We start from the raw sequence: 26066 nt of genomic DNA, 5'->3' as shown, positions 1-26066 counted from the left end.
GACTCGATCGACCGCGATAATAGGAGCGAGGTCACAAAGAATCGTCATCTAATTCGGCGAATATTCATTTTTTTTTTATCCATCTTTTCACTCGGTTCGTTTATGACCAATTAAACAGTATTTCGTCACGGTTTATTGTCGCCGCAACTGTTACGATTATTATTTTCATACTATGCAGACTCAATAATGTCTTTAACGACATTGTTGTTGTCTCGTTGATCAATGCCATTAAAAGACTCACCAAAATTTCGACCTACTAATTCAACCATTATTCTCCACGCTGGATCACCGCGAATTCAAATTCAATTTAAAGGAGGAGAGGCTCATCCTGGCACTTCGTGGAGAGAAAAAAAATGTCTCATTATATTCATTCGTTATCGAAACAAATGAAATCTCATCGACATTGAATTATACAAGAGTGGGGACATTTTCACGATCGATTATATCCATCAATTTATCTTTATTAACACTATACATGTATAATTGTGTGTATAAATGAGAAAAAAAACGGTAAACTTCTTCGATAACGTCGAGTACAAAAAAAACCAATTTCTCTCGTTATTTCTTCATTTTCGTCAGTGACGTAAAAAATCTTGCAAATTTAACTATTTTTTTTGCGTTCGTATGGAAATTATCTTCCATTTTGTTGTAGTTCAATCAACGTTCATTCGAGTTTGTATGTTTTCTTATAGATGAAAATTTAGTACTCCGACAAGCACAAGTCAGAACCATCGCCCTGAGCAATGAAGATCTTTTTGTTATCGTTATTATTATTATTTTCGAGTACATAAGGTAGTTTTTTCGTACTTTGTGTGACCGCTCACGTCGCAGCGGCAACAGCAGAGTCAACGAAGTAAGTGAGAAGTCGAGAGCGCGAGCGTGTAATAAGCACACATGGACGGAATTCTTACACGTCGCCTTCTCTGCTTCGTTAGATGCTTCTTTTTTTCTTTTTTATATCCACCGCCATTTTTATATTATTTTTATTTTTCTATTACGATATAACGACACGCGCGTGTGTTGTGGAAAACGTAACGTACCATCCACGTTGTAATCTCTTTTGTTGCGATTGCAGCCGCCCTTTTTTCATCTCTTCTTATATTCATATATATATTTATATATTTATATATTTTTTTTTATCTTTGAGCTTTCTGACAAAGTCTCGAAAAGAGGATCATCCGAGTCTCTTCTCTCCCTCTCACTAATTCTCTCAACGACCCTGCAGGGAACCCCGGAATTACCGTCTCGCAATGGCCCCATAAAAATAAATTCGCACACGTTGCATCGACCCAAAAGTTTCAACTCCAAAAAGTTCTCTTTCCCCGGACTAATTTCATCAGAGGGATCTCAGTGTCTTGTCGATGTGGCGCAGCGTCGCTTCCGGCACCGAATCCTTCAACACTTTTCGGAATACCTCGCAACGCGACAGCTCACGGAACATTCTTTTCGCCTGGTTCCTGCAACGACAACGGATTATTAACATTTTTGATGAGCCTCACTTTCGGATCTCGAGGTCTAAAAATACGCTCATTCGGCGGGCAGATTCATTTTTTTCCCCATTCAAATTCGATTTTTGAGAAAATTGTTGGAGCCTTCCGCTTGATTATAATATAGCCTCGATTTATTGTGATTCGATGAGAGTTTATAGAAAGGAATAGAAAGATGGGATTTGAGCAATGGAAACCTGCCTCGCTTCCAAATTCCCATCCATGAGAAGCTTGGCACCCGTAGCAATGATTTTCTCCCGAACGTCACGGGGCATGCACATAATTCCTTCAGGACCAACGCGATCGACTATCGAAGCGAGGAGTCTTGCCGTTGTTGCTCGTACTATTGCGTTTTGGTGACTGGAAGGTTGAAAAAAAAATTCTTGTTACTTCGTCTGAGTCGCGTGAGTGGCTCATTTGGAAGCGAACATATGAATAATCCGAAAGTAAATAATCATGAGAAAGCTTGATTATTCTTTTTCACATATTCGAGAAAAGTGTACGAAGAACTCACGTTGCTCCGCGATGTACGATCACGAGAATTGTTTTATTCGGTGGCAGATGTTCGACCATACGATCGAGTGCCTCATTGCTGTCGGCCCGGAGGAACTTGTTCGTGTCTGCCGTTCGGTGAAGCAATGGCCCGGCAATGTCGTCGAGATCCTGCCCGGAAGAGACAGCGAGCGAGAGATGGATGAAAAAGAAAGAGAAGAAATTGTAAAGGAGGGAGAGGCAGAGAATAACAAACAACCAAAAAAAAGGTAGAAAAAAACGAACGATAGAAGTAAAGAAACGGATGAGAAGAATCGGGGGTGGATTTAGACGCCTTAGGGGCTCGAAGTGAATATGTCGAAAGAGAGTCAGACAAATAGACGGGCTACAAGAAGGAAAAATAGATAAGCTCGCGGAAATTGTGCCCGAGGCTAAAAAGTTGAAAAAAAAAACGGGCTCCATAGAAAAGAGTACTTTTTCTCTGTATCTCTCATCTTCTGATTTCATTGGATTTTTTTTTCTGCTCATCTCATCCTACCGATCACTCATTCGCGTTCAAATTTTTTATTGTTCTCGTAGGAAAATTCCTTCTTATTTTTGTCCAATGGCTTCTTTTTTTTCTCGTCTCGCTTCGCCATCGTTCTAATTCCCTACCTGATCGATACAACGAGCTTGCGAACGGAAAACGTCGCCAGCTGCCAGACAAGCAGCACGAGACACTTGCGAGCGTAGATTTCTAACGTGACGACCGAGCAATCGTCCTACAGTTCCAGGAGCACACGTATCCAACTGCTCCGGCTCTTGTCTCGCTATCTGTGACAATCCCTTCAGTCCCTTCATCGTAACTTCCCTGTGGCACAAACCAAAATTCAATCCCGTTTCATCTGCTTCCAACGAAAACCGGTTGACTAAATCTTTATGCACAAAACGAATTTTCAACGCTAAAGAATTCGGGAATTCGCGGTTTTGTTGTTTGAAAAAGTAGTATTTCGAAACTCTCTTTCAATCATCGACGAACAGCATGTTTCGATAATACTTTTTAATGTCGTGTAAATGAAAAATTATTCAAAGTAACTCCTTTGATAGCGGCATTGAAAATAATCTATTTCGGGGAATGTGTGCTCGGGCACCCCCCCCCCCCCCGCCCCTTTAAAAATGTACAACCCAATTAATTAATATTTTAACAAACTTGGGGTATTTTTTACTTTATACTCTTTGTTGTTTGTCGATAATCGAAGCCCGAAGACCGCAGCATGCATCACGAATGTTTTAATAAGAACAGAAAAATCTATAAAAAAAGTTAAAAATAAAAGATGAAACTGACCAATCGTTGCTTTCCAATTGAGTGAAACATTGTTGGGCGAATGTTCTCGATTTGGATGTGCTTCGAGCATTTCTCTGAGCGCTCAACTGCATCGGCGCTACTCGCGCTATGTTCGTGCGGCTCTTTTGCCTCAATCGTGAAATTCTCGACGTTCCAGCTCTCTTTTGCGCTTGATTTTTTTCACTCGCGCTCGCTGCCTCCTCCTGAATTCATACAAACAACCGTCGTTCCAAATTATAAGTTCATTCAAACAAATGATGATGCAACACTCTCGAATGAGATAAAGAAAATGAGTGCAAAGATTGCGATAATAATTTTAATTCATCGACAATGTACGTGGGAATGGAGAATCGAGGAAGGAATAACGGTGACAAAATTGGATGATAAAACAGAAGAGAAAGAATCGAAGGAGCTAAAATTAGTGACATACGTATAGACTCGTTTATAACACTGCCTAACATTTGTATTACTCATATAAATTTTAGATGAAAGCTCACCCGAGTTTCTTGCGAGTCCACATTATTTTCGGTGTTGGAGGAGCGATTGATTTTTCCGAGAGTCGTCGAGTCACGGGAGAAATGATTTTGAATCGCCACCTTTTCCTCGCACGTAGCGGAGTCCGAGCCGATCGATTTGTTCGTTGACTCATTAAGTTTTTCAGGGCATGACGAACAAATGACGTTGTCGTTTGAATTCTCAACGAAACTCTCGGTTTGTCGTAAACCCTTCGAATCGAAGGACGCTTTGTCCTCGTTGCCTCGGGAATTTGGTCGGGACGCGACGATTATCGAAATGATACTTTCCTCCCGGGACTCCCGTCTTTGAATTTCCGATCTCACGAGATTTTCGACCTCGACGCGCGGTGAAATTATGCCAATTCCACTTCCCAAATCCACTTGATCAGGGGGGTATTGAACGTACGACTGTAATCGAAATTTTTTCTTCATCCATTATCTCTCGCAGCGATTTCACAACGGAGGAATTACGAAAAATTATATGAGATTTGAGAATTTTCCGTGTTGTTTTCAAGTAACTTACGATCGTCGTGATTTCCGGTGAATCATTCTCGTCGGTGCTTGGACCCGAGTTTTCCGATGCAACAGCTCCGAGCGAACATACCGCGTACAGAGAATCGACCCTCGTAGGACTCCTCGACAATCTCGTAGAATTATCAATTTCCGTCTCTTGGGATTCGTTCGAAGTGGGTGAGTCTTGGGACACTTTTGAGGCACAATCTTCCGACGAATTATTCACGTTCGAGTCGTACAACGTTCCAACGTCTCTATCAATCGAGCTGGTGGTCGCACCCTCATTTTCCGAACTCTCGTTGTTGTAATCATGATTTTCCGTCAAATAATCATTACTCGGATTCGCCCGATGGATTATCGAGTTCGTCTCATCCGCGCTCGAATCTTTCTCGGTTTCGGACTCGTCTATTTCCACCTGGTTCGTTAAACCCACGCTACTCGCTCGGATGTTTCCCGACGAGAGCTGAGAATGCGTTGGAAAAGACAAAAAAAACAAAAAAAAGAAAATCAATCGTTCGCTCAAATCGGAAATTCGTAACTAATATATTTCATAGGCGCGCGCGCGCCATATCCCATCAGCAGCTCCGAGGCATCGATTTTCATAAACCAGGTAAAAGAGCTTAAAAAATATAAAATAACAGTTCGAGTCGAGACTCCAGAGATTACTGATTTCGAGTGATTTTTTTCTCGTCCTTTTTCCGGCTCGGGCGCTGCTTCATACGACTCGCATTTAAATGATCGTTAGCGAATATACGAGGAAAATGTGAATTCAACTTTTCCGGGAAATACTAACCCCGTAATCGATGGAATTCCGTCTCGATGGGTTAGTCTCGTGTGTAATAACGTCAAAAGATTTTTCAGCGTAAGGGCTCTCCTCGTCCGGGGATGCAGCGGAGCTCTCATTATTTTCCGTAACAAAAGGTTCCTCTGCGGTGTTGCGATCGTTACGTATCTTTATTTCCGAAGGATTCGTAGCTCCATATTCCTCCATGAAAATATTTGAAGATTCGTTGCTGCTCGATGTTTCCGACGCTTCATTATTTATCCGAGCTTCGCGCATAATTCGAGAGATGTTAATTATCATAATTAAATACTGTTCATTACCGCGATACGCGGTGGATGCATCGTGAAAATTAATAACACAAGATAAAGCTGTAATCGTTCCAGGAATATTCATGTCTGATGAGCAGTAATTACAGCCTGTATCAGATTTCATCCATGATAATCAATCGAAAACATTCGTGCAATGCGATATTTCCATTTTCATTTCGATAACACACGACGATGTATTCATATTTTTTAATGAAAATATTCGTCCACCCCGAATATGGACTCCTTTCAAAGCCATTCGAAATGATTATTTTCATTCTTTTATGAATAATAGTGTGAAAAAAATGAGTAGAATGAACAAAATTTCCATCGGTTTCTCGGAATCCCGGCGGGGAGGGCTATAATTATACGGGAATTTTCCAACCATTTGAATCGCTCGCTAAAACAAATATTTCGTTTGACGCCGCAACAAAAATATTGTTGAATAAACGAGTTTCATTGCGAGTTCCTCGCGATTTGTCGATTCATCGATTTCTGTTTCTGAGCCTGAACAAAAATAATCTTCTGTACCCGGAAATTAAGCGGTGAAAAGCGCTATTCCAATGAATCAAAAATGTTGCTTCCATCGTATATATTTACATACAACATTTGATAAACGAAAGATTTATAAAACATAATGAAACTCGCTGCAATAATGCAATAATATTCCAGTGAAATAAAATTGAAGCAACGTTCTGATGATGTCCGAACAGATACGAGTAAAATTGTATAACTGCGTCGGCCCTGGACTATGGTTGACCATTGACCACTGAGCAGCGGGCAAGAAATGTGCTCTCTACGTGCTCACACATATATATATATATTTGTAAGAACTCCTAGACTTGACCAGTGGATTATTGATTATTTTAAGCGCATAAACCGTTTTACCATCACCACGAACGAAGCTACTTCACCTTTACTAAACGAGGCTATACTATATTTCTCCGTATGGAACGGTATCCATCTCGGTGCACGCTACGTATACTCGGAATAGTAACTGCACATATACGTAGGTCGATATAGAACCGCAGGAGGTTAAGAACCTCTCGCGTTTCGACGCATATAGCAGAGCTTTTCGATCCTGAGCGTTGCAAACTACTGGATGCACTCGAAACCCAAACCTTCTCTTTATATTTTTACCCTCAAGTTATATAACGTTCCTTCAGTCTCATTTTTATGGATTAGGTTATTTTCACGTAACCGGAAGTGCCGACATAAATTTTCGTTCATCAAGGGCTCTACTAAATATGACTCATCAATGCAGAGATCTTTGGGATCATCGATTCGGTTTTTTTTAAGGCATTCAAACTAGTGGAAATTCGTTGATTCAAATATTTTTAGGTACTTCATTCTTAACTTTTTTTTTACTGTCTTTTACGACTCGATGAATCAACGGAAGATAATTCTACTGGGGATTATCGAACTTTCGATTTTATACGAGGCTTAATAGTGCGACTGACTCAATCGCACGTGAAAACTGAATTTTTGTAATTTGAGGAGATTAATTGGATTATTATAAGGTTTGAGTCAGCGGGGGGTAATTGAAGCAGGAAAGTAAACCGTGTAGAGTTGAAGATTGCGTCTGAAACGTACATTTATTTATATTTGCAAAGTTGAAGGAGCAATATTGCAAGAAAATATATGAAAAGTGTCCAACTGTCGAGACGTTTGAGGCATATGCTGTTTTATTACCGCAAACCTGCTCCGAGAGCACTGCGAATATCACGAACTTTTTTACAGTTTGAAAAGCCAGAGAATTTTTCTTTGTACGTACGTAAAGTTCTGCTGGGCTTGAGAAAATGCTCGTGCCTCTTGAGTCTCGGAGCAAGTTTGGAGCGTGACACAAAAGTTATACGGTTCGATTAAAAAAAATCACCGACCAACGACGCACACGATGGAAATAACAATCAATTTTTTCATTCAATAATTAAAACTTTTACGAAAATGTATTTCTCTTCAATGAAAACGCTTGAAAGGTTGAATCTCTTACTTACCCGGACACTGGGACGATCGGTCGTTCGAATTTTGGATTTTGTAAGAATTAGCCTGAACAGCGAAGTGACGCTTATTGATTTCATTGTTTTCTTCCTCCTCGACGGTGTTTTTGTCTCTGAAATCAAAAGAAAGTCGAGTGCAACAGTTGAACAGGAAGAGTGACAAGTTTCCAGTAGGCCAATTGGATTTCTATAAAATTAATATCGAGCGGTATACTGAGGAGAGTTAAACATAAAAATCGATAAATGGGGTAGGATGTTTCGGTTTGTTCGACGGATACTCGCGTGAACGTACATAGCGCCAGAATTTTGAGTGTTTCCCAAAGCAATGACAGGGGTGTTGGTAAGACGATGAACTTGTTTGACGATGGAAGCGGCTTCGATATCTTTTTCGTCGATTCCAATGGCTCGCCGCCATCGAAAAGCGCAAGGACAACATCGGAGAACACTGCCGAAGAGTCTATTAGCATATTCACCCTCACCGCAAACACCGTTTCTTTCGCATTGTTTTTCATGCTCGTCCTTCGGCGTGGTTGGCCAGACGCAATATTTAAAGATCATCGTGGCAGTCTTTGGTTATCATTTTTAACACTTTTGCTTCCTCGAGAGGGAAAAAAAGAAATGGGAAAGATTTTTTTCAAGTGTGCACCGGTGCTGGTTGATTTTCCCGGAAGGTTGAGGAATCATCGCCGACCGTACGAGTCTCATATCCCTGGAGAGATATTTCGTCCTTTTACATACATATAAACGTAGACTCGTTCGAAAATGCCCGATCTCGTCGAATGCGCCACAGGTGTTGGCTCTGTGCAAGCTTCACTGTAACAGCACTCTCGAGTCCCGATAAGATCCGATTAAATTGAATCTCGACGTTATAAATTCCACCACGTTTCGCCTGTCGTCAATTTTTTTTTTCTTCCCACAAGCGATTATTCTGATTACAAAATAAAAGCACAAGTCCGGAGGGAATCTCGCGGATATACAAAATTACGGCCAATTATCGTTCACCGTGATCTTCCGCAGAAGGACCATCCGTACGAACTGTACCGTCGACTATTTCGACAGAAACAAAAGTTCGTTGAGGAGTAAAAACTTGTCGATATGCTGAAGCAGGAATAGCGGATCAGTTTCATCGCGCCGGAGCCGAATCCCAATAAGTAGAAAACTCGTCTTTTGGCCGGACACGAGATTTACTACGGACAATCGTACGTCGATGTATGACGATTTATCGAAGTTATCGGAGGCGAGGTTGGAATACGTGTGTTTTTATAAATACATGAGCGTGAACGTGAATTATTAATGGATGGACGATCGCTCGCGAGTAGACTACGAGAAATAGCATCAGAATTTCATCGCAATTTAAGTGCTTTTATATATCATTTTTTGACGTTTTTTCACTTATTTCGTGTGCTTCGCTCGTCGAGTGTGTACGACATGTTTCAGACGGTAATGCACGCGCGACTGGTCGCCGCCCCGCATTCAACGATTGAACGTGTAGCGAGCACAGCCCCGTCGCCACGCTGACCACAAATCCACACTATCGTTCTCGCTCTTTCTCTTCGTTTCACCTTTACACTCGCCCTCCCGCGCGTTATACACTCAACTTATTTTTCCCCTCCTTTCGCTAGGTTTCTCCTAGCAGGAGAGCCGCTACGCGGCTCTCTCCGAGGCTATTATGTCCAGTCTGTTTCTGCGTTTTCCTCAATACACGAAAAAAGCTCTGACCGCCATTTCTATAGCGCTCTCGGGGGCCGGTGCGTACAAGTCCCTCATTATAAACGCGCGAGACCGAGTCGATTGTTCTGCTTTAACGAGGAGAATGAAAGAGACTCTCTCGAATATTCCATCGTGACCGTTTTAGAGCTTTCACTGAAAATACGACCCGTAATATGAGGGATGAATCACGGGAAAAGTCATTTTTTATTCGTTAAATAATAATCAATCCTCGCGAACGAATGAAAGGTTGGAGGATCGTTTGATACGCTGTCTAAATATTCGTCATTAAGAACGAACAAAAGAAAAAGGCGATGGAGAAGAAAAAAGCTCTCGAAAATTCGAGGACGACGGTTTTGTTCGCGGCCGCGTCGTTTGATAGGGCTATGCGAGAAAAAACGTGTCAAAATGAATGGAGTGGAAGAAAAAAACGTTGAAAAAGGGGCCTGACCAAAAATGCGTGTATTCAACCATTTTTTGTTTATCCGAGGGCGCAAAAAACGGGAAAAGGGTGAAAAAAAATTCAACGTACCTAACCCTTCCAGTGAAGATAGCTTGAAACACTATCAATGGAGCCGATTTCGCTCTGTTTACCGGATGATTCGTTTGTCCACCCGCGATCCGTTACGGCCGAGCGAAAAAAAAGCAAAAAACGCAAACGAGATACAGAGCGAGAGGTCGAAAAGGCACGCGCGATTCCGTATGACCCCGCGGAACGTGAATTTTTCCACCTACGCGTTTGTTCCACATTTTTTCACTCTGTTTCCTACGCTTTTTATTGTTCTCCGAATGTTTCGTCCCTGTTCGTCACATTATACGACACTCGCTATACGAGGCTCTGTGCATTTTCACCCCTCGAGAAAAAGGGTGCCAACGAGATATCGAGGCGCGAGGCCGAGAGGGAGGTAGAAAAAAGTGGTTCGATGGACGAGTAACGAAATGCGAGTCGGCGGTAGTATGGCCACACGCAACTTGCGTGCGTCATCAAAATGTGCGTAGGAGTTGAAAAAAAGAACGAGGATAAATAAAAATAAAAAAGATTGATATATCGAAGATAAAAAAAGCAGCGTTTCATATTGGCTCGTACGTATATTTACATACATACGCGATATATTGTATTCTGTCTGGAATCGGAGCTTCGACAGTGCGATTCCCTTACGAATAATATATTTACATAACGTCTGTAGATTTATATATATGTGATCGAATAAAAAATACGCATGGAGAGACAAAAAATAGGCTATGTTTTTTTTTCAAAAGTCAACATTCGTGCAAGCTCGTCGTTTCATTTGACCGTTCGCCGTTCGTACAAAGATAAGCGAACGTATATCAACGGCGGAAGAATATAACATCTCGCGCGTTTATAGTTCTCCGACGGGCGAACGAGAACGACACGTTTATTCTTTCAATGTACTCTCGGCTAGTCTGGACTAACAATAACAGCAGAAGTAGGACATTCCGTGAAGACTTTTGGTGAATTGACGGATAAGGGTGGCCCGGCGCGGAATATTCAATGGGATTGTGTTGCGAACGAAAAAAAAACGTCACGACTTCGAGGAGCTCGCGCGATGGCTCTATACATGCGATCGTGCCTTGTCGATCTACAATTCTCCCATTTTTCTTCAATTTTCGGCTCGAAGGTACCTACGAATGTGCCGATGCGAGCACTCGATATCGCCATTTTTCTTTTTATCGAATTCATTAACACGAAAATGTCACGACTAAAATTTCATACGCGTAAGCGTTTGTCAGCCGAATGATATTGAATCCCGTCGTTATCCTCGTCCTCTCGCGATGGTATACAAGAGTGCTTTACGAGCTCGGGCACACGTTCTCTTTTTTCGTTACTTTCCGCCTCGAATGGCTTTGACCCGGCCCGACCTCCATCAACCGAGCAAGCCGGTAAATTATTCAACGAGGAGGAACGAACGATAAGAGTAGCGGAGACGATATTCAACGTAATCGCTCCCGCATAGATGATGCCGGGACCGTTGTTTAGCTTTTTTTCTCTCACTCTCTCTCTCTCTCTCATCATTTTGGAATCGCGCGCGCGTTTGACGTGGTTGCTCACGTATACTCGTGGCACATTGCGCGTCGGATACTTTGAACGACGCTGATAGTGTAAATATTCCTACTGCCGGGTGATTCAGGGAAGAGAGGTCCGTTCGGTGGGTAAGAGCTCGAGACTGGCGCGGGTAACGAGACCGCATTTTTTACAGCATTATCCATAGGACCTCGTGCGCGCTATGGACAACGGAGGAGCGATGAAAGAGTAATAAAATCAACAATTTTATTCCAAATTATGAGCTGGTATATGCCACCTTTTTTGATCACCACTCATTTGCAAAGGAATGAACTGATCTTTAAACTCGTTTCATCCACGGCCAGTTTTTTTAACTGATTAAAAGAGCACCAATTTCCTTTGACATTTGTATAGGAAGCAAGGTATCGACGTTTTGGTACACCCTCAAACTTAATGCCGACTTTCAACGGCCAAACGTACCGATGGACAGAGAGAGAGAGAGAGAGAGAGAGAGAGAGCAACCAATAAATGTTTTTTCACCGAGTGCCTGCTTCAATGAATAACGAGAAAAGACCCTGCATGCGATTATTTAATGATATAAATACATATACAAATATGAAAGGACGATCCAATCACACGTCCCATTAGGCACGACTTTTCAACTTTGCTCACTTGGCTCGAGAGAGAAAGATTGCAGTATGGAAGAATAAATAATTGAAAATGACACGAAAATCGACAGGTCGTTTTGCCACCGGGCTCGATATTTTCCTAGGGGCTCCGTTAATTATAATTAACGGAAAAAAATATCTGCATCGATAATCATTGATGCAGATATTTTATCTCCTTCAAATTTTTATTTAACAACATTCGGTGATGGAATGTTACTCGTATTTTCCGGGTTTTGTTGAAAGAGGAACATCTTTTTTGACTCACACACAGATTACTTATCAAAATACCAACGAATTCGATTTGAAATTCTGATTGTATTGAAATTGTCCCGAGTCCAATGTATCGCCGCACGATGAAAAAATGTCACTGATGCATTTTTCATTTTTTTTTTCTTTTTTTTTTCATTCGCGCTTCGTTTCAGATGGAAAAATATATTTGAATAACCTCGTTTGGCGTGAGAAAAGGGACGGCCGGCTACATCGGCCTCTCTGTATTCGCGGTGACCTTCGAGTTTGGGTCAGGCTACCCAGCCTTGTATCCGTCAACTTGACCAACTTTACTAACCATAAGATAATGGGGATATGTCTTTCATTTTTATCATTTTAATGTTACACGACGAATGGAGACAGAGAAAAGAGCGCTCATCGATCAATTCGACATGCAAGTTCGCCGCTGCCCGACCATTTTCAGGGTCGTTGACACAGCTTTGATCCAAAAAGGTGGCGCCCAAACGTTTTCCTTGGTCGTTCCATAACGTATCTCCAGTGCCAAACGGCAAGACTGACCAAAGCCAAAAAAATACAAAAAAAAAATCCATCAGAGCAACGTGAATACGTAACTCGGCTCCAGTGAGCTAGAAATAAACGGCAATTGGAAAAATAATATATTCATCCAGGCAATTTTCCGCGTCACCATCTTCGAGCCCGTGATAAAAATAAAAGGGAAAAAAGTAGAAAAAAAGGTCAACGTGGATCCTGACGAAGAGTGGATACAAAAAAAACAGCGGTCACATCGGAAGAGCCCTCAATATGTAACCAGAGTAGCCGGTGCTGAAATTATCGAACACGGATGAACCACCGTGGTAGGTTTGAGTAGCTCCTGGAAATCACGCGTTAATCGGATCGGAGCAAATATGCGGATGAAAATCCCTCCTGCCCGTAACTATATATACGTATACGTTAACACGAGAACGACGCTTTTTCAGCTACCAGCTACTTTTTTCTCCAGCTCCCTCCTTTTTTCGATACTCCCGCCAGTATTTGGTCTACTTTTCTTATCGACTTCGAATCAGAGCGGTGAACACGCGAGCACTCGAACCACGCATTAAGTCCGGGTTCCGCTTCGATGGTTCTCAGTGCGAGGAGAAAAACCACGGGGAAAGAGGTGAAAGAAAAAACGATACGAGAACCGGAAAGTACCAAAAATAATGTGAAAATAAAAGAAACAACAGGAAAACGAGCGGGTTCGAGAATAAATCTAGGATGAGATACTTTGATAAATAAAGAGAGAGGAGAAATTCAATAATACGAAACACGAACGTTGAGGAAATAAGAAAAAAATTGTTGAACCCAAAAAAGTGGATACATCGTTTCGTCGAATAATTCCAAAAGAGGAAACGAAGGATTGTCATTTGCAAATTTAAATATTCGCGTTTTAAGGGCGCAAGAAGGATGGAAAAACTCACCCCTTGTAAAAATTGATGTTTCCGATGCCGGAACGTGATGCCTCGTGAAAGTTCCGAATAAATCTGGTACTCTCCTCGCTATTATCCATCGTCGCAGTGTTCGTACTCGTTTGTGACTCGTTCGGAATAGTTCTACGCGAGCCCGCAACGTATCTCGTTGCCATCGAATCCTTGAGACTCTGACGACGACGAGTGACGTCGTAACTCGTCGTCGTCGGTGCTGTTTGTACCTCCCGATACACGTTACCGTCCGCAAAACCTCTACCTTGTCGATATATCGATCTGTAACTGCATCCAAATTCCTTCAAAATTCCTTTTCTTTCTCCGACGCCTCTCCCCTCATTATCGGAGCTTACAAACTTTATTCTGCATTTCTTTCTATAAACAACGATCCGCCTGAATTATCGACGACAAAACTTAGACGGTACGGTTTTATTATTATTTTCTTCTCTATTCGTACCTCATTAATTTTGTGTCTCCGAATCGAATGATAAAAAAAATGAAAATACTAACGTATCGCGCGATGGTGAGAAATGTTGAGGGGAAGAATCTCTCCGCAATCTCGGATATCTTGGATATTTAATTTCCGTTTCGGAATGATCGTCCCTGTGCGTCGATTGAGGCCTCGAACTATTCGAGACTCTCGAGCCGGCCGACCAATTTTCCAAATTATTTCCTTCCTCGTGGGGTAATAATCTTCGTCTCGGATGAATCCCTCCTCCGTATCTCGTTGTCTCTTTGCCGTTCGTCTCACGCTCGCGAGACTGCGCTACCGGAATCCTAGATTCTAATCTGTTTCCTCCTATATCTTGCGATATTTGACCGATCCCGGTCTGAATGAAAATGGTGGTGAAAAGCGCGTTACTTCATCGCTCATTTCGTTCATCTTCATTTTTTATTGCACTTTTCAGATTTTATTTATATCGTTAATTTGGAAGAAAAAAAATGTAGCGGTACAGAACGAATGAAAAATCGATTCGGCTTACTCTCTGAGCATAAATTTCGTCCATCCTTCGATGAAAATTTTCCTCTGTTTGGCGTTGTTTCATAATGACGTCTTTGTCGTCGATCAAAAAAATAGGATTTGGTTCGTGGATCTCGAAGGAATCGTCGAGATCTTCGGTAGCCGATCGATATTGGCCGAGTGTCCCGGTCAATCTCGTTTTCGCCACAACTTTATCCGGAGCGATGACATTTTCTTCGTCGTTGTAATCTTCACATTTGTCTCGATCGCGACGGTTCTCGCGCTGACGAAAAAAAAATCGACAAAACGATGCAAACATTTGTGAAAACGGGCAAGGGCATGAGATTTATCAAGAAAGTTCTTGAAACTCGTTCATTTTTAGGAGGAAGAGAAAGAGAAAGAGGACAGTTGTACTTGGAAATTTTCAGCTTTTTTTACACTCTTGACAGCTTGGGCTAACCTCGGTAAATTGGAGAAACCGAGAACTCAAACCTGCCATAACAGAGGCTTTAATTTATCAAAATTTGAGTTTTTCGAAAGCTCGTCCGTTGAACAAATAAGAATAAAAGATTGATTCAAAAGTTCGATGCGAAAAAACATATTGATCCGTGACTCTCGAAATAAAATGTCCCGTGAGCCAACGTGCGCTAAAAAACCTTTGAACCCACGCGTACGTATATATATATAACGATATATTTTTCATGCATACACGCGGAGGGGGGTCGCATATATATGAATAATTTGTATAGAAATAAATGAAATGTTATAACCGTTACGCGAACCAATGAATACATTCGTTAGGGAATTGTTTTTCCTGCGTTTGTTTTGTTTCTTCTACCTGTGCCGAATGTTGAACGAGTTGCCAAGCGAGAGGTTTCTTTTGCTCCCTCTTTGTTCCCATTCCAACACCGAGAGCAACGAAGTTTACTTCTGTCGAGCCATTTTTCGTAATTTCGTTTCTGCAACAATTTTTTCTCTCTTTATGTTTTTCGTGTTTCATTTGTTGTTTGCGCATTTACGTTGCCTTCACTCCTGTAGAGTTACAAAGGAACACACACACACGCGCTCGCGCACGTACACGTAAATAATATACAAAGAGCGTTGCATTACTTTGCATTTTTCTCGTGTGTTCCTTGTCGAGCCGTTGTCGCGATAATTTGGCCTCTCGTTCGTCCCGTTCCCGGTGAAACTGAACCGCTTCCGGCCACAATCCAGTCGACGTCGGGTCCTGAATTATGGAAATCGTCATCTTATTAGCCGTTGCTTTGCCTTTTTTTACATTTTTATTATTGTAAGATTGTAAAAACGAGATTGAAAAATCAAAATGAAGATTTGCGGCTTATCGAAATAGTAATTATTTTGCGAATCAGGGTTTCGCAATTTTGTTCGTCGAAATAAAGAAAAAGATGAAACGGTTCTCTTATCAGTAAGACAGAGGGAAGATGACTCATGAAAAAGTTGATGAATTCTTGCCCGTAGCAATTTGAATAGTCGGTGAAATTTGTAATCCGTATAGTACAAGCCCATCTGCGGAAACCATCGGCAACGATTTTCGTGCCAAACGAGCTCTTATCGCTGTGAACATCGCATCTCCGTCCTGCTGACCTTTTCCAGCCAGTTTGCCAGCTTTCATGATTTCCTGCAAATCCCCAAAATCAGTTCTTACTCAGTCCCACCAATCGGCCCGTATGATAAAGTAAAGCAGTAAATATTTATGTATATTTAGGAATAAAAATTAACCTCGGGTTCATAGATTTGCGCCAGAACCGCAAGCGTATCCAGCGCTGCTTGCCGAACTCGTCGTCTTCTATCTCCAACCATCGAGGCAACTTTGTGAGCCACGTTTTCAACATTGAACTCCGTACTTGGAAACGTCACCAACGAAAATATCAGCAGTTGCAGGGCGTTTTCTCGAGTCTGCGGTTACGAAGAATAAGATCGTATTGAAGCGTGTGTATCGTATTGTTGAGTTAAACGATAAATAATTGAATATATCGCGAGTATATTTACCGATTGAGCTGAATTTCGTTACCTTAGCGTTTCGTGCTTTGATACAATGAGGCTGGAGAAGCTGTTCGAGTAGAAGAGCCGGTCTTAGTCTGAGCATGGCGACCCTCGCCAGTTGTGCAGCATTCGGACCACCCTGTCGAGCCAAACCCCATGCCACTTGGGGCAATCTTCGTTTCAGAGCCTCCTCGGACACTCCGGCGACCACGACCTTAATCATACCATAAATTTAGTAAAACCCAAAAATTCCCGTTAGGAAAATCATTATTAAAATCCATGACCGCGTTAGTTCGTTCTTTCGTTTTCGATTGAATGCAAGGAACGATGATTCAACAGATTTTCCATCAATTCGAATGCTCGTGAAATTGGTGAGTGCATTAGTTATTCAAATGAGCATGAACTCGATTGCTCATCCGGCCAATAATCACATAAAATCGGTATTGAATAATAGTAAATTCATTGAATTTCACCCTCGCAACGGCCATTCCAGCTGCAGCGACTCGACAGCTTCTTTCACCCCCCAAAACGGCTTGAAGGAGTGATCCTAGTCGTGGCTCGATGGCAATCAACGCCGAAGATGTCCTTAATGCAGATGCGACCCTCTCAAGGCCTCGGACTCTGGCGCGCCAATCCTCCTGCATATTAACGAGTTCATTTCTTAGCTTAATTCATCGTTTTCTCATTTTCATCCGATAAACAGATTACAGCTTATTATTCGCGTTTGGTAACACAATATCGGAAAATTCGTGAAAAATTCTATTGTTTTATAACTAATATTATTTCAATGGATCTGCATGAGTCTCGCACGATTCTGATTGAGGATTACGAAAAAAATCTACCGGATATCTCGTAGCTTGTCGAGCAACGCGAGGAGAGCCTCGAAGAACTTGGATGAAAAACGGAAATGCACGATAAAGATTGTTCCATTATTTTCTTATTTTCTTTGGCGAATCTTATCCGAATGAATATATACATATTAAATTCGACGTAATATGAATCAGATAAATGAAAGTGGACGTTGAGCGGGTGGTGGAGGCGGAGAGTGAATTATGGTAGTAATGTAACGTCATATTTGCATATACGAATGTGTACTGGCCGTAAACGGGAGCGTGAGAGAGAGAGAGAGAGCGAGAGAGCGGGCACAGGGTGCTTGGAGAGTCCATCGTGGCACGCAACACGTGCCTAATTATTTTCTTGCAACTTGCTAGCTTCCCACAATTCACGTTTGAGTTCCCCCTTCTAGGATACTCGGTTCGCCATGCACAAGCTCTCTTCTCCGCCGTCCCGTTGCTTTACGATCACAAACAAAAAATGTCTTTCCACAGCACGACAAAAAAACTCCGTGAATATCTATCGGGAGCTTCGATCGTAAGGATAAATTTTACACACCAACGAAACAATTTTAAAAAACCGTCGCGTGAGAAAGTATTATTAGGATTAAATCTCGACTAACTCCAAAACCGCGTCGACGCCTCATTTAGTTCGATCGAATTTTCATTACCCTCCTCGAATCCTCGTTCTCGAGAAACGTCTATTCGCGCTTTTAGCGTTACACTCTCGACGGCTTTCGAAACGAGACGGAAACCAATTTCCAATGCACAATAAGTTCGATAATCCTGGAAATGAGGATTGACGTTACTATAAAAAAAATCTATCGATATCCAATAAAACAACAAAAATCTATGGATCTTCACAAAAATCTATAGTTTCATCGAATCCACTGATATCGTGCACGAAACGTTCATCAATCTATTTCGTTCTCGTGTCCCAATTGAGTAACGATCGAGGACGACGTAATAATTAACCGTTTCGGTAAATTTACTCACGTCAATCTCTCGCTTTCATCCTCTTTCCAACCCGAACACACGCGAAAGCCAACATGTGAAGTGAACGAGGAGTGTTCGCAAACTCCGTAAAAAATAAATGATTTCGGAATGAAGCACGTTTTTAATCGACTTCCTTTCAAGGACCAAAACTAGCAATCGATCGATATAACCCACTCGATTCTTTTAATTGCACCGAATACTCGTTATTACCCATACCGAATGTTTTAACGAAAAAATATAAACGGAAGTCGGACAAAGAAAAGCTTTCGTTCCGAGGTGTTCGTGGATACCCTACCGCCCAGATTGCTATACACGAAAGATCGGAGATGAGGAAGCAATAAATGAAATCAAGAGAATAAAAATCTCACCATAAAGGGGCTAAGGAGCGATAATTATGAGCGATTGAGAGAGAGGGAAGTGGGGAAAGCGGCGAAGGGAACTGCGGAGGAGGGCCGAAGGCATACACACGAAGTAAGTTGGATCGTGCGGTCTAAGTTTTTGAGCAAAGAGAAATCGATCGACCCACTTCGCTCGAGCGGGCACATTGTATCAAAGCTGCATATCCACCGGACTGCTAACTTATCCTGTGAATGAAATAGTTTGGGAACAGATTGGATATTTCGAACGTCAGAGCCCCGCACAAAATCCTCCTCCTCATCCTCATCCACGTACATTTACAACTCCGCAATGTCTCGACTGTCAACTTAACGAGAATGAAGCGATATTTAAACCCTCCCCCATTCTCATCCTCAGACGCTTACTCGCACTTTTTGACGCTCATGCACCAGAGATAACGTTCATTCACTGTTCTTTGACGAGGAACTGTTTTTTAGAGGCTCTTCCGACTTTTAGACGACTTTTCCCGTCTGTCAGTTAAGACTGATGAGCTACTGCGTCGGTTTCTGAAAACTCGAGAAGCCTCGTGTTTCCTAGCACATTAGTCAGACAATCTACCAGTTCGAAAAATGAAAAATTTCTATATGACTTTCGCATTTTTTGGGTCAACTCGCGTTTTGAATTTTGGTTATTACCTTGTTATGAAGATCATCGAGGACCTCCTGATCGACGAGCCCCAGGTCCTCCCAATTGGATTCTCGAAATTTCGTAGGTTCGCTAATGTCGATATCATTGAGAGGACTTTCTTCAATGTCAAAATTTGAATTTCTCTTCGTTTCTTCGATTTCGTCGCGTGGCACACGATTTTTGTCATTTTTTTCATTCGCAATGGAGTCAGGCGCAGTGTGGATATTATCGTTTTTTTTATTTTTGACAACATCGAGGGACGAATGATCGATCGCAGAAGCAATCGACGAGCAATCGTTCACTGCTAATGGCAAATTGCTATCCGATGGCTCGAGAGATTTTTTGTTCTCCAGCCCTTCGTTCCCAGACATTCCACTCGATATATTTTTCAGGTTCGTTTTATTCGGACTCGAGAGTTCCATGAGAATATAATTTCTTTCTTTGCGTGGAAAAGTCTCGAAATCGTGTTTTCTTGGTGACGTACGATCCTCCGTCGAGCAAGACTTAACGTTGCGTTCGCTCAAAGATGATTCTAACTTCTCTTCGTGCTTTCGATTCTCGAGCGGAGCGGATTTTGTATAGTCTACCTTTCCTTCCCTCTTAGCTCGATTCTCTTCGACAATTACTTTGTCCATCGCTTCGAAAGTCATCCGAGAAGATCCCCTGACCAATTCAACATTGCCAACTTCACCGAGTTTAACGTTCACCGCTGCTCTCTCATTCTTTAACTCAATCGAATCGTTTCTCGGGCCGATTTTCTCACGTATTGATTTCATCGATATGAAATCAGTTGAATTTTTCTCTGAATCGGAACCTCGAGAGGCTGTACGAGTTTCATTTCTAGACGTTGCTTCATTCACTCGCTCTTCGATTCTCATTTTGGCAGAATTGCGCTGATTTTTCTTTGGGCTTGCCGATTTCTTTATGCCTTTATCATAAACAGGATAATGATCAAAAGAAATTTCGTCTCTCGTCAAATCTCGTGGATCGACCAATTTGCCGGAATCAATATTTTTCTTCGTGGTTCCGTCATCGGTGCCAATTGTCAGCGATTTTTTTGAAAAATCACTTTTCTCCCGTTGCAAAACAATGTCCGTTTTGTTTTGCTCGATTACGTTATCGAACGATCGTTCGTTGTTCGCTTTGGCAGAATTGAGTTTTTTTTTCGAGTCACGATTGTTTTTTATGCTTTCGGAATACTCGGGAAGGTCGTGATTCTTCGAGGACGTAAGATCGTCGTTTTCAAAGACTTCGAAAGTCCATTCACCATCGTCATCTTTTTCTTGCTTACCGAAAATTGTGTCGACCCTGGACTCCGCGTTTTCATTTATTTCTCCGCTTGTTCGTAGCGTGCTCGTGCTCATGGCGGAATCGGTGATGGTTTTCGTGAGGATACTCTTTTTCGGGCTGAGGCTCGCATCGTGGACGTAAAATTCTCTCTTCGGACTGTTCGATACCGAGACCGATTTCCTCGATCTCGATCTCGGGAGGTTGGGGCTGGAAGGATTGGATCGCGCTTTGCGGGAGCGTACCGCGGTAATTTTGGTCGCTGGTGAAATCGGGATCGGTATCTTTGTTTGTAATACTTGCGTCGGTACGATTTCGGAATCGTCACTGTCAGGAGTTCGAAGCTTGACGATTTCACCACCGAAATGTACTCTTCTCGGCGTCTTTCTCCTCTCGATCCAATCGTCCGTGAAATCGTAAGCGGGATCGACGCTGATTTCGATATCCGAAGGAACGTCCTCGTCCTCCTTTCGAGGGTTTTTCGTTAATTCATCAGAACTGTCGGGATCGGATTCTCGCTCGCGTTCTTCATCCTTTCGTTCGATAATCGTCATCGTTATCGCCGTTTTCTCGTTGAGTTTTATTTCAGTCTCGAGAACGATTCTTGCTGCGGATAAATTTGAGGAGTTTTCACTGTTTTCAACGATTTCCGAGATTTCACTCTGACCATCATGATTTTTCACGTTTTCTATCGATTCGTTGAAATCTTCATTTCTTCCGATCTCAGAATCCTGCTTCCTTGATTTTCCGCTTTTCCTTCTCAACTCTTTTTCACTCGGTTTTAATCTGTAAACTTCGCACAAAATGTCATAATCCCGTTTCGTGTTCGGGCCTAATTCTTTCAAAAAAAAATCAAAGTCCGTCGGACCGAGGAACTCTTGAATTTTGAGTAACGATCTCAGCGATGCTTCCTGATCGGTGACTAGTACCAAATGATTCGTCAGAGCTTCCATCGCTCGCCGAATCACTTCGTCCGAGGGACGAGGACTGCTCGACGATGGAAACAGAAGCGATGGCGTGCTCAGTATTATCCCTAGAGTTATATTCGACCGGATGCTCTCGAGGCTGTCCTGCTTCATCAGACCGTTGTTCAATATCTGAAAAATTAATGAAATTTCCAACATTGTTTAACCCTCCTGATCAATTATTACATTCCAATCATTCATTTGACCATATATATGAGCAAAATTCTTCTGTAATCGAGGTCGAAACCCAGGAAGGATTTTAATGCGAATTCGATTGGCCGCATATATTGGCACGATGAAAAGAAAAAAGGGTAAAAAAGTGGAAGGTTCGAAGGAACGTCAAAAGTGGACGAACTCACCTCTGCGACGACGTCCTCTCTCTTGCGACTGCACAAAAGATAGACCCTGAGGGTGTCGAGAGCACCTTTTCTTACCGCAGGTGCAAGATGCCCGAGATTGTTGACGAGTTCCGGAAGCACCCTCGTCATTGCGTCGTCGATTAAGGCGAGATCGAGGGTCGGTAAAACATCGACGAGGACCCGGAGAGCGTGCTGTCGGACTTGCCATTCCGGATCCCTCAACCTTTCCGTAATCTCGTCAAACGTCTCGCGCGTGTCTACTTCCGGAGGAAATCGACGTGTTCGTACCTACCGATTTATTTTCAATCTCTTACTCATTTTTCCTTTCGATATTAGATAAAATGGAGATACAAACTGCACCCTTCGCTGTAGGTTTTTAGATAGTTTTTGTGTTTCTTACTTTATTCGACTGCATTATTCTGACTTTTCTCAAGCAATTTCAATCGACTTTATCTTTCATCAATTTATTATTTCATTGTTTCACTCTCTCATTTGTTTATTTTCGATCGATCAAGCAACGCTGAATAATTAAAATATACTCGCCGAGAAATGTACAACGCGCCCACGCAGATCGACCGCGATAGCTCGCCTTTCCCGATTAATATTCATTGGTCGACCAAGAGAGAAAAATAATCTTCGACTGCGGCTGATTTCATCACGACCTTTCACATCGAATTGATCTCGCTCCTATTGCCACGATCCATTTGCCAGAATCGATTACAAAATTGGATAAACACTAAATTCTATTTGAATTATTTTCGATCAATTCGATGAGTTCCGTGCTCGATACGAAAAATCTGTTCATTCGTTAAAATTTTTGTCGATAAAATATCCTCCAAGGGGCGAGAGCACAAATATGTGATAGACCGACGAAAATTGCGGTTTATTGCATTCAATCCCGTCGACAAATTTTTTAATAAAATGTGTTTTTGCTCTGCGAGCCCTCAAGTGTAACCACACCGCCGAGGCAATAACAACGTGGTCATACGTCGACAATTTTCTGCTAAAAGCCCCGCGAGCTCCGTGAACATTTGTTAAGAGAGCAAATCGCTGCGGATTTACGAGATAGAAAAATAGGTGCAGGGATTTGGAAAAAGGGGATGGAGCGATGAAACGAAAATATGATGAATGAAAGTATCATTACGCGCGAACGAGTCGAAAATCGATGAGACTAAAACCCAATTGATCGCCGAACTGTGCGGTGTTGCGAACATTCGCGAATAATCCCGCTGATGATAAATATCTCGGTTTACCAAAATCGTCCACCGTGTAAATATCGGAGAGTTCATTCACAAAATTATTGAATGCACAAAAGCTCCCGTTGTAAGCGGATTTGAAATATCATTTGGTGGGATCGCAAGCTTCCGAACTAAGCAGGGATTAATATTGAACAGTTTCGTTGTTTCTCAGTGTCGAATATTTGCATACGAAAAATATGTTTTTGCTTCCCTTTTTTCGACCATTGTCATTCAGATTTTCTTCATTTCGCAGCAGCTTGGAAAATAATACGAATGAGAGACCGCAGACACGAGCAAAAGCCCCCGCATCGATATTTCTTTTCCAATACCAAAAACATCGATTAGGCAAAAGCATATTAATGCACAGCGAGAAGAAGTTTTATAGAAAAAAAAAAATGTTTTTGCAGTCGATTCCAAAAGTGGGCGAAATTCAAAATGAGTTTAAACTTCAGTTGACGAGGAGTCAAAAATTCGTAATTTGAATATCGAACGAAAGAAAAGATAGGACAAATCGTGAAAAATGAGTGAAAACGTGAGCGCGGGTCAAAGGTGTCAAGAGTGAAAGAGTGGAAATAAAGCGATTGGTAATATCGATACTTACCACGTGTTCCCAAAGTGGGGTGAGTTGTATGGGCTGGCTAGAGTGAGGTCGAACAGGTGTCATCTTATGGAGCATTCGTGTTTGCCCCGGATGACTAGCCTCAGATAAAATAGTCGGTTCGTTGTCGAGGGAGCGACGACAACCGGAAGACGATAATTTAACTTCGAGATTTTTATTGTTAAGAGGTGACGGAATCACCGGGGGCTTCAAAGGCCCCGCCCTCGTCGATCCTGTCATCGAAGATTCGACCGGCGAACATTTAGACACGACTCGTTGACTCTTGATTTCATTTCACTCGAAAATATCGAGTTTTTCATCGCGCTAACAGCCGCCGAAGTTGGATGAAAACTAATTTTTTTGACGAATACTTTCCATTTGTTTTTCCGAGCTTCTATTCATGCGCGCTCATACTTCCTTTTCGTCGCATCATCGGGTCATTCGATCGAGAAATAAAATAATCGTTTGGTTTGAAGGAAAAAAAAGCTCGTCGGATTATCGAATCAACGTTTTCTCCTCATTTTAATTAACATTGAAGAAAGTCAGGGATGAACCACTGGAATAATGGCGTAGCAGAAGAAAAAGCAAGTTCGCAACGGAGGTTCGCATGTATCGAACGAATAATAATAGTGTGCGGCGATAAACTTTGTACAGGTGGAAGGCTGAGGCAACCGCGGGCACGTGTATGTACAACGAAATAAATACACGAACGATAAATCCGTCTCTTTTCTTCGGACATGTGAAACGAGCGAAGAAAGAGCTTGACATTTTGTGTTGGGGGATGCGAAAGCTCTTATATCGAATGATTCTATAGACCGAAAGAGAGGGAACGAGAGCGAAAAAGTGAGAGGGTGAGATGGAAGTGTTAACCGGAAGACTTGAGTTTTTCCTGGCTACGTTCAAGGTACGCGTGAATAAATAAACCAGCTAATCTCGAGGTCGTTTTTCATACCAATTTCTAGAGCAATGTTTTCCTCTATTCATTGCACACGCCAAATAAAAAGACAAACGCGTGATAAATTTATTTTTAGGTCAATCTATACGGTATCGGGCTTCGAGACCGGGACAGTGCTCGGGCGCTGAACATTCGAGCTTTTTAAGACTCGGTGAACGATTGATTGCAAAATCAATTTGCCCATTCATACTGATCGACGAATAAAGTCAAATTGCCAAAATGATTTTGTGACCGGATTTGATGGTGACATTATTCGAGCAGTTGAAGCGAATCGATGGAGAACAAATCGGATCGCGCGAGAGACCTCGAATCAACATGATCGGTAAGCTACATTTTGGACATTACGGTTAAGCTTTCATGAGTTGCTCAACAAGACTTCTTTGCCAGTCATTGATTGTTAGGATCTTGCCCTAAATTCAGGTTACTTCGAGCTCGGTGACAGAAGCAAATTTTACGAGAAAATGATAAAGAGAAAAAGTAGCAACGCTCGTGTGACTCAGACGATCGGACGATGTTATAAGAAAAACGAGAAAGGGAGAAAAAAAGAGTGGGGAGCGGAGAGAGAGAGAGAGAGAGAGAGAGACAGAGAGGGAGCTTTTTTTTATCTATCTACGAATCTCTCACGACACCCAACAGCTCGCTTACGAGTCAAGCTGGCTTTGGAAGGTGGTACGCGAGAAAACTCCGCTCGAGACGATTGAAAAAACCACTGTTAAAAATCGTGATAATCATGGCACTACGATTCTTTTTTAACGAAAATATCAAAAATGTGTGACAATCGGATGAATTCGTATAGTAATAATGGAAAAAATGTCAATTCACAAATCTTTAGTCAAGTATATTTTGATAAAATTGGCTATTTGTAAATCCATTTGATGCGATACGCATCGATTCGATGTCCCGATTTTCTAGCTCGCATTCGGTTTATGTATATATCAATCAATAATTATTATAACGATTCGATCTTACGATCGTGATTATATACCAACGACAACAATGCATTTTTTCTCCAACAGACTGAATGTTAATGGGAAAGAAAAAAGTAACGATGAATTTTTCACAAAATAAATATTAAAAAAGCGGCAGTTCCTCTGAGTCACCGAAAAGCACAAAGTGCTTGATAGCTCAGAGAGAGAGAGAGAGAGAGAGAGAGAGAGAAGCAACTTTTCTGATCACTTTACATATTGAAAATGCGTTGGGAAAGTTACAGATATTTTGCAATACTTTGATCACCGAGCTAAGTACGTTGATTCGTGAATTGGAATCTTACAACGCATAAGGTTCGCGGGGACAAACGAAACGCGTCTGACCGTAGCCGGCATGTGACTACTGGCCGACTGGCAC

At 42.0% G+C, this 26066-nt stretch overlaps 1 protein-coding gene across 3 annotated transcripts; it reads right to left on the bottom strand.

The window, feature by feature from the left end:
• Positions 1–440: 440 nt before the first annotated feature.
• LOC122412815 (uncharacterized) lies at positions 441–26026 on the bottom strand. 3 transcript variants are annotated; one of them, XM_043422692.1, is made up of 22 exons: positions 25993–26023; positions 23771–24184; positions 21932–22219; positions 19329–21704; positions 16942–17106; positions 16497–16682; positions 16205–16381; positions 15938–16103; positions 15575–15692; positions 15303–15423; positions 14487–14747; positions 14014–14333; positions 13501–13788; positions 7415–7530; positions 5125–5381; positions 4342–4794; positions 3801–4244; positions 3304–3506; positions 2634–2829; positions 2002–2150; positions 1689–1847; positions 441–1457 (listed from the first exon to the last, which is right to left on the bottom strand). In XM_043422692.1, the coding sequence occupies exons 2-22, from the start codon at positions 24005–24007 to the stop codon at positions 1337–1339; spliced, it is 6801 nt and encodes a 2266-aa protein (XP_043278627.1). In that variant the 5' UTR covers positions 24008–24184; positions 25993–26023; the 3' UTR covers positions 441–1336. The 3 variants fall into 3 exon arrangements, with proteins under 3 accessions (XP_043278627.1, XP_043278626.1, XP_043278628.1); XM_043422691.1 differs by having other exon boundaries at positions 23771–26026; XM_043422693.1 differs by having other exon boundaries at positions 3801–4226; positions 23771–26019.
• Between the last annotated feature and the right edge of the window lie 40 nt (positions 26027–26066).

This window comes from Venturia canescens, chromosome 6 (genome assembly GCF_019457755.1).
Source record: "Venturia canescens isolate UGA chromosome 6, ASM1945775v1, whole genome shotgun sequence".
Taxonomy (NCBI): domain Eukaryota; kingdom Metazoa; phylum Arthropoda; class Insecta; order Hymenoptera; family Ichneumonidae; genus Venturia; species Venturia canescens.
Note: the sequence above shows the minus strand (reverse complement) of the source record. Positions and strands in the feature narration are given on the sequence as shown.